This window comes from Atractosteus spatula, chromosome 2, assembly GCF_055471065.1.
Source record: "Atractosteus spatula isolate fAtrSpa1 chromosome 2, fAtrSpa1.hap1, whole genome shotgun sequence".
Classification (NCBI taxonomy): domain Eukaryota; kingdom Metazoa; phylum Chordata; class Actinopteri; order Semionotiformes; family Lepisosteidae; genus Atractosteus; species Atractosteus spatula.
In genome coordinates, this window is record NC_142707.1 from 6,162,076 (window position 1) to 6,174,555 (window position 12,480).

General features: G+C 42.3%; 1 protein-coding gene across 4 annotated transcripts in view; it reads left to right on the forward strand.

The window, feature by feature from the left end:
• Positions 1-12,480, forward strand: part of fgfr1a (fibroblast growth factor receptor 1a) — a 58,469-nt gene that overhangs the window by 12,852 nt on the left and 33,137 nt on the right. For all 4 annotated transcript variants that reach the window (XM_088938287.1, XM_088938295.1, XM_088938303.1 and 1 more), the window contains exon 2: positions 7,430-7,611. In XM_088938287.1, coding sequence (XP_088794413.1) covers positions 7,527-7,611 — 85 coding nt within the window. In that variant the 5' untranslated portion in view covers positions 7,430-7,526. The remainder of the gene's footprint in view (positions 1-7,429; positions 7,612-12,480) is intronic.

Here is a 12,480-nt window from a genome sequence, read left to right on the forward strand (position 1 = left end):
GTTTTTGAGGTGCTCTGTTGGCGACGGATTTGGTTTTTAGTCATTCTCAGCCCACCACGGCTGTCTACTGGTCTTCTTTGCTAATATATTGAGGTCAGACAAAGACACTGGCACCCGCAGTATATAAAACGTTAAGCAAGAACTAATCTATAAATCTTTGAAGTATGTTGGGGGGGGGGGTGGGGGCTTTGCTCAGCCATTTATTTACGAGATTTAAAATTTTATCACTCTGAATTACGATGGCCATTACGGATGTAAATGAACTGCATTCATGAGCTCTTAATAAACCTACCACATGCTAGTGCTTAATGCTGTTATTTGTGGTCACAAGAAACTTCAGCATCTCTACTTTGTAGTTGCATGAAGGGGAAAAAATGGAACAGCCTAAAGAACAGTGTTTGAATTAGGTGGATCACTGTCCTTGACCAGAACCTGAAATTCATTAGTGTTCTATAAAGCTGTATTGCATGGCTATAGACACCACTTCCTTGATGACAGTGCTTTCAGTGAAAGTGATTTGGTGCGTTATATTAGTGGCATGCCTGTATACTTCAGTACACTATAAACCAAGACCAATAAAGTGTCGTTTTATCTTTCTAAATTTCAAACTGTGTAGCACTATTGGATTTTGAAAATAGGTTGGTTCATCCAACCTTATTGAATCTTGTTTGAGAGCTGAGCTTTCACATCTTCCGGTCCAACTCGAAGACCAAACCTGGATGGCAGATTTGTTTTTTTGGAAGACCAAAGTGCAGGGGTTGGATCATGGTTGCTCATGGGTTCAATATGCACATGCCATACTTCTCCCCGGACGCCTGCATTCTCTACTGTGCCAGAAGATCAGGTCTTCTTCCTCTGGAGTATTCAACACCATCTGGGTTTCGAGGGGGTGATGTCACTTCTGTAACATGCTTGGTGCACTGAGCCCTATTACACCTGCTACCACAGTTTTTGGACAGCATTTTTGTGAGGTCGAATTGGGTATCTTAGTTATGCATGACCTGAAGATTAGCCTCAGTCCCTGGTGGAGTGGGCTTCTGTTTCTTTGGATGTGGGCTCACATTCTAAGAGTCTGACTCATTGTTATGACTCATCCCTCACATCGCTGTGGACTGCCAGCTGTGATGTGCTGGTGACCTGGCCCACTGTGGGGGTTGACTCATCATCCGAGCACGAGATGATGCCCAGGAAGAGAAACGTGACAAATTCGGATTAAGCATCTGTTTCGAAAGGGAATATGCAGCTGCACAGATGCTGCTCTGTGCCTGTGCAACATGGGTTATGCAGGTATCCCATGATGTGTGTTGGTACAGATCCCCAGTCTTCTGAATTGATTTCCAGAAGGAGGGGGGCTGTTGCTAAGATCTCTGGAGGCTGAGGGAGTGATATTGGTGTGGTCATTGTCCACAACGCTGTGCCATTGTGAAATTCTCTCCCCAGTCCACCACCTCCTGTTGCTCTTAAAGAGAATTCAGAGCAGAGGTTAATCTGTTTACTGGCAAAAGTCAAGCAGAAAAAGCTGGAGCTTTTAGGGTACATTGCAAGCCAATAGTAAGGTGGAGGTATGGCTGCAGTTAAGGGCTGGGAGGGCTTCAAAGACCCTTGAAGCCATTGGTCAGGTCTCTTTCACATGGATTCCAGGGGGGGAAGTGTTAATCCCTTAGCCAGGTGCTGTGGGTAATGGGATTTGCAGATGTGGAGGTGGAGCTCCGGGTAGCACAACAGGAATGTAAATCAGTGCTCCCGAGAAGTGCTCTGATATGTGGGCCATTTCAAACAAACCTGTCCGTGGGGATATCTTATTCCTGTTCTTTGTAGTTTTAACTTGGTGTTTTTCCTTTCTCTTCCCTGCCTAGCTCTGTGGCTCTGCTGGAAGAGCTGGCAAGATGTCTTACTAGAAGTTCTATCTCAGTCGCCCAGGGTGATGGCCACTGTTGAGTGTTGCCGCAGTGGGGATGTGTTGCACATGTGTTTTTAAAAACAGCAGTCTATGCTGTCTGCTTGTGCTTCATTTGAAGCTGTGGCTATTGTGCAGTTGTCTGTAGTAAGCTTGTTTCATGTTTACTGCTTTTTTGAGCGCAATAAGCATTTTCCAGCTCTTTTTGAATAAAAAATTAAATGTTTCTTTTAATTTGTTCAACGTTTCACATTAGTTTTGCACTGTTTGGCTACTATGTAGCCCAGTTTTTGAAGCAATGTGTGTTGATGTGCCCCTTTATTTTCTCATAAACCCCAGACAGCCTATTCAGAAACTGTTTTTACATGTTTCCTTGTTTGTAAGACAAGAAACTTTAAGTGATGTCCATGCCAAGATGTTAGTAGCATTAGTGTTAGAAAAGTACTACATTTTTTAAAATGCTTTGGGAACCTTCAACAATTTTGAAAGAACCTATAAACTTTTTTAATTGCTAGTTATTGTTTAAAGCATTCATTGTTAGTTTTATAGCTGTGTCAAATTCCTTTGCTTGGGGCAGCCCTCTGTAACAGTATCTTGTGAAAACACCCTGACATACACGCCACCATTCAGCAATTTCAGGAATGGATCAAATATCTGCTTGGCAAAAATCTCTTTTGGCCTTTGATTAGAATACAAATGGGAAAAATTAACTGTAACAATCCTCCACTTGCTACATGCAGTTACCTCACATTAGCGAATTTACTATCGCTTGTTTAAAGAATGACAAGTTCTTGACAAGTTCAACATTTTCCGATAGTGAAACTGTTGATGAATTGTGAATAGAAGTTTCATATTTATTGTTGCACCATTCTTGCAAAGTATTTTTTATAGATGACAGGAGCAATATCCTAAACAGATTATCTCCGTTTATGCTGGACAGCATTACCTTTTAAAAATGAAGCAGATGTAAGTTTTAAAAATGATACCTGCAGATGGTGTCATTCTTAAAACAAAAATGAATGGTGTGAGAATTGGTGTGGTGTGCACCTTACATTTCACAGATAGACTTTGAGTGCAGTGTGCACCACTGGTTTTCTCCAGCACCTAATCCCTAACTCTTCACTCTACACTTGAAGTAATTTTAGAAGTAGTTTTATTTTTGGAGTGTTTAGTAAGTAGAAACAGCTTCTGTCAGAAGTGGCCATGTATGCCACCCATTCAAGAGCAATTTGAACCATTTCATGTTTCTGAGCTGCAAGGTTGTAACAGCCCACTGTGGCTGTTGAATGCTACCATTTTTATTTTGCACATGGACAGATGTTGAAATATGTGCTGGTGTACAATGAAAATATGTCAGTCTTAAGCATTGCATTAAAATCTCATTGGGCACATAATATTACTCCCATTTTAAACAGTGGGCAGGCATGTTCACTGATTGCTGCAGTGGTGTTGTTCCTTTGAATGACGATCCTCAGTTCTTTATGAGTTCACGTGTTGATTAAGAATTGGTGTAACTGCCATTTAAACAGAAATAATTTTAATTAACGCAAGAAACGTGATGCCCTACAAACCACCAGGTTGGTGTTACTGGTGATTCAAGGCAGCAGCTGATTTGTGAGGGAAGGTGCTTGAAGAAGGAGGCTTAGTTTTAACAATCGGCAGATTAATGCAGAGGAGCCAGGAAGCTAGCAGTGTGAAGCACAGGCCATGTCCTGCCAGACAGAGGGTCACCATGCTGGCCCTGAACTGTCAGATCTGTTTGACCTGTGTAATCATTTTCAGCCAGCTACAGTGCAACAAACAGTGAAATTTGTATGCGTGACGCCTGCTCAGGGCCAATGCTGAATGCTGAGCAATGAAATCACTGTCATCTGAAATGGCAGCATGGTACTGTAGGTGGAGGAGAATTGTATTCATTGGTGAATGTCCTTTTCCTTGACTAACCTGATGGAAAATGCTGTGTGTAGATATTTCTAGGACAATTGCATTGCTCACGCTAACTTTTGAGGTGCTGGAAGTGTGTTGACATGGAGAAGAATCTCTTTTTAACATAAACATGCCTTTGGCACCAGCCGAAGGCAACGTTGCTCCTTAGCAATACATTGAAGTTCTTGATCCAACACCTTTTCTGTTCCTGGAAGCCAATCAGGAAGTGCTACTCTTCCAGTAGGACAATGCAAGACCACATAATGCTGGGGTTACAATGGCATGACTTAGTTACTGATATTGAGACCTTGCTATGGCCAGCTTTGTCTCCTGATCTTAGTCCAGTAAAACATCTGTGGACACCAACTTGCCAATTTCATTGCGGGGAAATCTGCAGTTTCATAGGACAAGCTGCAGCAGTCTGTCAGGTACTTGATCATGTCTGTGTATCACTGTTGCCAGGATTGTGATAGTTTCTCACCTTACAAGCTGAAGGACTATTATTATTCTTTCAGCATTCTTAACTTCTTGTAAATTTATTTTATAAGAGAATTAAGAAGTATAAAAGACTTGATTAGATTCATTCCACATGAGTGTGCCTCAGCTGGCTGTGCCCATCCTGATGTGTTCGACATGTAGGCTCATGATGAGATTCTGCAACAAGACGCAAGAAAATATAATCACTGCAGATTTCAGATGAGTTAATATTCAATCATGGATTGAATATTGTCAATGAAAAATTCACTTGCTTGGGCCTGATGTCGGCCTACACATTTTATGCATAAAGCCATCCTCCAGCCACAGAACAGTAGTCCTTGCAAGTGGTTTCTGTACCTGAACCAAAGAAATGGCAATAAAATGGAGCCATAAAACCTGCCCCCTCAGGATCGCTTGGCTGGCACCATTTGAGAGAGAGCTAGGAAGTTACTTGAAAGAAGTCCCCTTTCCCAATTCCTCCATCTCTTGCTTCTATAGTTATTAGACAATTTTGGAAATCAAAGCAAAATCTTTTTTTCTGCTGTGTAAACTGCTCACCCCATGTCTGCTCTGTATCGTGAAGAGAAATGTTGATTTTTCTTGAGACCCTTGAAAGTGACCCTAACTATTAATAATAATAATAATTGCTTACACTTATATAGCGCTTTTCTGGACACTCCACTCAAAGCGCTTTACAGGTAATGGGGACTCCCCTCCACCACCACCAATGTGCAGCATCCACCTGGATGATGTGACAGCAGCCATAGTGCGCCAGAACGCTCACCACACATCAGCTATCAGTGGGGAGGAGAGCAGAGTAATGAAGCCAATTCATAGATGGGGATTATTAGGAGGCCATGACTGGTAAGGGTCAATGGGAACTTTGGCCAGGACGCCGGGGTTACACCCTTACTCTTTTCGAGAAACGCCCTGGGATTTTTAATGACCACAGAGAGTCAGGACCTCGGTTTTACGTCTCATCCGAAAGACGGCGCTTGTTTACAGTATAGTGTCCCCCTCACTATACTGGGGCATTAGAACCCACACAGACCGCAGGGTGAGCGCCCCCTGCTGGTCCCACTAACACCTCTTCCAGCAGCAACCTTAGTTTTTCCCAGGAGGTCTCCCATCCAGTTACTGACCAGGCTCACACCTGCCTATTAGAACCTATTAGGATCTAGTCAGTCAGATAATGATCAACCCAGGCTCTGTGCCGAGCCAAACTGGGTGATTCTATTCTGGAGAAAGGATCATGTTTGCCTACAACCTCGGCCTTAACGCCTAAATTGATCTACAGTTGGAAATGGGTTTTGTCTACAGCTGCTTGTAGAAACAAAGTGATTAACTTACACATTGGCAACTGCTGCTGCTGTAGATTTCATTAGTGTTGCATTTCCAAAGGACAGTGCACAGTGAGGAATGAAGAGGCACGCCGTACCACTCTGCCACATGGATAAAACGCATGACGAGCCCATCCAGTATACTTTTCTACAATATTTTAGAAAACAAGTGGACCTGATGGGGGGGGATTAAGATCATTAATGAGGTCCTTCTGATCAAATGCCTGGGAGCTCCTTCCAGATGGAAGTTTATGACCGTATGTATGGGTTTAGCAAATGAGATCAGAAAGCCTCTGTCCTTTATGAGCTTTTATGAGTCTGCTGCGGTGGGCTCTCTGTGCTCAGTAATGAGTCAAGGTGTGCCAGGACAATCTGAGCTGTGCGCTGCTGGGGTCTTGACAGAGGAAATTGTGGGTTTTTTCCCCTCCAGATGATACTGGCACAAAATAGGCGAATAGGCGTTCGGACAATTGCTAACATTCAGAAACACCCTGTGTGACTTAGGTCTTTGGCTTCTGGAAATATTCTTGGTTAGGTTCTTAAACATGCAGGGCCTCTTTTGATGGCTGTTTGAAGTGGAGAGGTTAGAAAAGTGAGGACACTTCAGAATGGGACTCCTCAAGTTTGGTCCTTGATGCTTACAGTCCAGTAGGTGTTGTATGTCTCCTTACAAACAATATCTCAGGAACAGTGATAAATTAGCTCCCATAAGGTTTAAATGGACCAATTTGACCCTGCTGTACAAATGTAAAGTTGCTGATGATGTGAGGAGATGTGCGACATATCCTGGACTGGCCCACAAGGCCCTGGCGATCCCTGCTCTACAGCACAGTTTCTCAGCCGCTTGCTCTGTGATGCAGCTTTGCATCCTCGGGCATTAACAGGTGAAATTGTGTAGAAGTCACTGATGAGAAATCAAAATTGAATGATTTATATACATGTGAGACAGACAAGTTTTTCACATTTGACGGATAAGAAACAAAACACAAAAACTACTGCAGCTGAGGAAGAGCTTCTTGTTTCACTGTCATCATGTACTGCCAGGATGAGGCGATTATGCACTAGGACATTTCAGACTGAAATGTTTAGTTTATTATATTGTAATGGTGTGCGTAGGCCAGTGACGTCTGTGTGTCACAACACGTTTCTGTAAATGTGCTTCAGTATGCAAAAGGTGCAGAAATGCTGATCTAGAGCAGTTACAACTGGTAAAATCACTTATACTCCTTGCGTCTTTCTATGTGTGATTATTCTTTTTGGGATATTTTGTGTGTGAGGGGGGAACAGTAGAAGGACGATAAATCAAAGTTGCTCTACTTTTCCCCCTGAAAAAACAGCTGGAAATATGATTTTTCCTTATGTTTGCAATTCTGCATTGACTTCCATGCAGCAGTCTGGCAATGATTTTATTGTCTGAAAAACATTTGTCTTCTGATAGCTTTGCCTGTCCATAAAGCTGTAATTAGAGCATGGAAATATGTCCTCCTAGATGCAGCAGTCTGAACCACTTCATGGCTTTATAAGATGTATGCTCTTGAATGTAATATTGGGTGCAGGATTTTGTGCTTCTTTGATTTTGAGTACAGTGTTAAACTTTGTGTAGCAGCTCCTAAAATGCAAAATGGCTCCAGACTGTGCTGCAGAAATGAAGTCTTTGTTCCACCTGTGAGCTCCCGTCTTCAATGCGTTTCCATTTTTCATTGAAAGCAAGCGCGCATGATGCACAGTGCTCAATCTTGAGTGGATTTAAGATGATGAAGGTCCTGAACTCTTTCTCTCTGTCTGCCAGACTGGCGATCTCACGTTGGCAGAGTGGACGGCCCAGCGCTGATGACCCGTGGTTGCCATGCTGTGCGCTCCTGACCAGTCGTAGAGGTCTCAGGAGGATGTTGCCCTGGACCCTGGTGTTTCTGTGGGCTGTACTTGCCCAGGTCTCTTTCTCTGAGGGCCGCACCACCATCACTGACCAAGGTAATACATCCATCTGCTTAGTCACGCCAGTTCAAGTGTCTTCATACATAAGGCTGCCAGCTTTCGGTGTTTATTCCTTCCAAAATTGTTCGACCGTACTCATCTCTTGTGCCCACAAAGCAAGCCAATTCACTGTCAAGCTGCCATCTTGGGAAAACCGCAATGAGATTTATGTGTCGCTATAAAATAAGCTTACTCCACTGAGCAACCGAAATTTAATTAAGAAAAAGAGACGGTTCAAGAGTTTTCACTGCATCTTTAAAGACTGATGTGGAGGAGAGGAGTAAACTGTGAATGCTGGCTGTCTTTGTCGCCGGGGGAGTGAGGCTGGAGATATTGGAGTGTACTGTGCAGGCTTTGTGCCTTTGTGTCTGACTTGAATTATTAATTAATTAGGAATTGTTTTGCTTAGAAATTGGCAAACTTTAGAAATCCGTTTTGCTGTCTATTTTTGGGCTTTTCTCAGTGTAAGGATTGTGTCTGGGCAGAGTGATGTGATTCAATCTAAAGGAAAGATCCTTAATTACTCTCCGCCTTGCTGAGGGAACACACCGGAGCCAAGACTATGAATCACTCGTGCATCTCTGGCCTCACTCCTCAGTGTCACTCCCCCTGCTCTTCTTGGTGTAAAACCTATCCTTTACTAACCCATTTCTTTGCTGGAAGGGGTGTAAAGTGGTGAAATTATGTTATACGAAGGAGGTTTTTTGCAAAGTGAACACTGAACTCAGTAATAAAAGGTGGCGGGTGTTTGGCTCAAAGCCGTTTAGCAGGATACGGACACAGATGTAATTTTAGTTCCAGACAAGGTATAGTGAACCTAACAAAACATCTTTAGCTTTAAATACAGTAAAACTACATTTTCAAAGTTATTTTGAAAGGGATTTGAAAGTGGGTTAAAGTCCAGACAATATTTTTGCATGCAACTGTAGCTTCAGTGAGCATCCTCTCCCTTCTATCGTGTATAAGAAGGGTGTGAAACAGTGGCCATTGTTCAAGTTTGGGTTTTAACATTCACTTGTACTTTGCATTTGTTCAGTGTTTTTCCTCCCCCAAAGGTGTTGTGCATATGAAAAGGGCCATGTTTCATCTACCACTGAAGTGCAGCCCCCACCTGGGTGACGTGTAGCAGCCATTATGTACCAGCATCCCCCTGCACAGCAGATCAGGGGATGAAATGGGCAGTGGCTGTATTGGTTGACCTGAAACACTGAGGCAGGCTAGGTTGTGCAGGCCCAGAGTGGAATTAGGCCAGTAATACAGTGCAGGTGAGCTCTGGTCGTTGAAATTTAGGCTCATCAAAAACAAACTCCGATCTACAGAAGTCCTGCATATGTTGAAGGCCACCTCAGTGCAGGTTTTGGTCATGCGGTTGACAAACAGAACAGCTCTGAAGCGTTTTAAATGGGTTGTGTTGGCCAGGTTGCCTTTCTTAAGTACAAAAGGGCATTCAAACATGGTCTAACTAATCCTTTAATATGAGCCTTGTGTTGCTCTAAGCAGAGGTAACATTCAAATGGATCCATACATAAGAAATTCCCTCCCTGTTTCCATTAATGCTTGCTACTGTATCGTTTAGATGGCCTCTTTTCACTTTCACAGTGTGTTGGAGTCTGTTCTCGAGGTACTATGCAGAAGACTGTATAAAAGTAGGGTCTGCACTAATTCTGTAAACATAATCTGCTCATACATAACCAGAGCAGCCCCATCCCACAGCCCCCATATGTATGCACATTCTCCACTGTACCCCTCTTCCCTGTAATGAGAGTTTAATAAGCTTGTGCTGGAACTCATTAAGGCTGTTGCACTGATACTCCAGTAGGCATGAAAAAAAGACCTAGGCTCACATTCTTGCCATCCATAATGTTCAGATTATCCCGTGGTGGAATCTGATGCAGTTAAGACCCTCTCATCCCTTGCAAATCCCCTTCCCCAAAAACCCACTTGTACTGTGAAGCTTGTTTGAAAAGGAAGATGTGTGAACACTTGACTGACTGCCATCTGCCTGAGTCTTTCCAACTTGATACTGTCAACAGATCAGGTTGGATTCCATTTAAACTGTCAGAGGAATTTAAATTTAGTTTTTCATTTAAAATTGTCAGTTTCCTCGTACGTTCAAGTGTTCTGTTTCTTCCTTATTGTGTTTGAGCTGTTTTTTGTATTGTGTGTGCATTATATCCATTTTAATGGTAATACACTGGAGGTTTAGTGTTTCATTAATTTAATACTTAGAAATAACTTAGTTTAACTTTGTGCCTGGCCAGACTACTCTTGTAGCTGTGGTATGTGAGTGTTTTGCATTCTTAGCTTACAAAATGTCAAATCTCTATTTTCTGTAAAAAAGCAACCCACAATTGTTAAGGTAATGATTCCCATTTTCTTATCACTCTTGCACTGAGAAGCTGTCTTTCTTCATTGAGAACATTCCCACACCTTAGCCATTCCACACAAAGGAGCTTCTATCTCACATGGGAAGACAATGGTTTAAGACTAGCGAGGACCATTGTTAAATGATGAGGGCATCAGTGTGGATTGTTCTAGCTATTGGGTTTTTATTTGATTTTGTGAGGTTAAAAGCAAGATGTGTGCAGTCAGTTTCTGGGATTCAGAAGTCACTTTTGCTTTGTCAGAGATCTGGCCTCCACATCTTATAGTACCATTAATACTGTTATAAGGTACTGTAATACTGAAGAGGGACAGTTTTAAAGTTATATTCTGGGTTTTACAATGCTGGTCAAAGAATCAATTAATTTGAGCTATAAAACAAAACAAAAAACAGAATGAAGTGGCCATGTTTTGAATAAAATCTACTGGATGAAAAAAATGTATATTAGTAACAAATATGTCATCTGTTTTTAAAGGGTGTTTTCAGTCTTTTTCACACCCAAAATATTTTAATTTAGAAACAACTCTCCCGACAATGCAGGCAAATGTATTTATGAAATACAAGGTTTAGTGAAAGTTCTAGAGTTTTTCATTTAAAAAAAAATTAAGAACATATTTTTTCACTTGATACAATCCAATTATGCTGCACATTAAATTCCCTTTTTACTGTTTAAAGGGATCACTCAGAAGAGTGGTACAACAGTCCTTTTCTCTTAAAAGAGAAACTCAAATAAAATTGAAACTGAATACCCAAAAATGTACCCATTGGGTGTGCCAAATGTTTATCTCTAGCCACCTCGACCTACTGCCTACTGTGAGCCTGTAGGAGCATCAGTTTAAAATGTTTACACTCTTGAATCGGAAGTGCAGTGTGAGAGCATCGTAAAGCACAGCATTATAATTAAGCTAATTACCACAGAGGGGTCTCCCTTATCAATAAGGCCTATAAATAAACCAGGCAGAGCTTTGTTTATCTGAGGAGCAAGGGGGGGAGATGGACAAAATGGATTCCATCTGCAGCCCCAGGCAGCCTGAATACCCAGCAGCCCCTGCTCCTGCCTACATTTCTTTGTAATGAAAAGGTATTTGGTGTCACTAGGGAAGAGTTAACGGCTGGGGAAGCTATAAATTAGGTGCTTTGAAAAACTGCTAGAACTCCACCCTTGGGCTACGTTACACTTTGGAGATCGGGTTTCTGGGAACGGCTTTGGGGTTTTTTTTACAGAAAAAGAGGTGGGTGAGGGTTGATTTTATATTTTCCCTGCCCTCCTCATCCACCAAATGGTTATTTACAGTATGGGATCTCCCCCACACAAGCTCCGGTTGTAAATTGTCAGAACATCAGTTTTTCTGTTGTCTTTCCATTATAGTGACTGCTAGTTTATATAGTTTGGTGAGGCAGGTCCAAGCTAGAATATAGACTCATTGGGCACAACAGAATGGAAAAGAAATGGCAACATTGAGGAAAACCAGAGTTTTTCCTTATGGATGAAACAATTATTTTGTTTCATTCCTTTGCAAAAAAAAAATAGTCACCGCTTTAAATTCTTTACACCTTCATCAGAGCCTGCACATGTTCCTTAAAATTCATTGTAATAAACATGAATTTATTATGTTAAAAGCAGCACTATAGGACTAAAGAGATCCTCGATTGGCTTCCTGGATAGCCACTGTAGAACTACAAGTAGAACTGAGATGCCTCATTTGTAAAGTATTGTGATGTGTATGATGAATATCCCCTTGAAATCCCCTTGATCATAAGTGTGTGCAGAGGAATTAGAATCTTGGGTGCCTGGTATGCTTAGTCATAGTATCCAACCAATTTTTTATGATATTCGTAGGTCAGGACTGTATGTTTTGAAGACAGTCCCATGGAGCAAGTGTTTTTCTAAACATAGGTCTTAATTTTGCTTATTGGGCTATTACTGAATACTGTATATAAAAACCTATAACCTGTAGAGAGAGGGGTCTTTTAGTTTGAAGTCTCCACACTGGTCTCTCCAAGTGAATGAGCTGCAGGCAGGCAGACTGGCCTCTCGACAGCATTGGGGAAAGAGGGTAAGGACAGGAGGGTAGGCGGCACTTTGGGGAAAATGTCTTCCCAGTAGCTTCCTTTGACTCAAGTGTGCACTTCCTGTCTGTAGCCCTAGGGTGCTGCCACTCAACACAGATGTGTCTGTGGGCATGGGGGGAAAAACAGAGCTGTCAGGTCAGGGGAGGAGGGGCTGAAAGAAAGAGGCAGTGAGACAGGTTGGGAGGCTGAGGGGGTGAGAGGAGAGCAGGTCACAGCTGTGATTTACTGTGCTGTGTCAGTCCTGAAGTCGTCATTCAGGGTTTCTGCTACCTTCTCAAGAAATGGCCCCTCCATCAGGAATGTAGGAGATGGTGGCACTATACTATGAAATGGCGCCATCCTTCAGATGAGATGCAGGTCCAAGGTCCTGTCTCTCTGCGCTCATTATAAATCCCAGGGTGTTTCTTTGA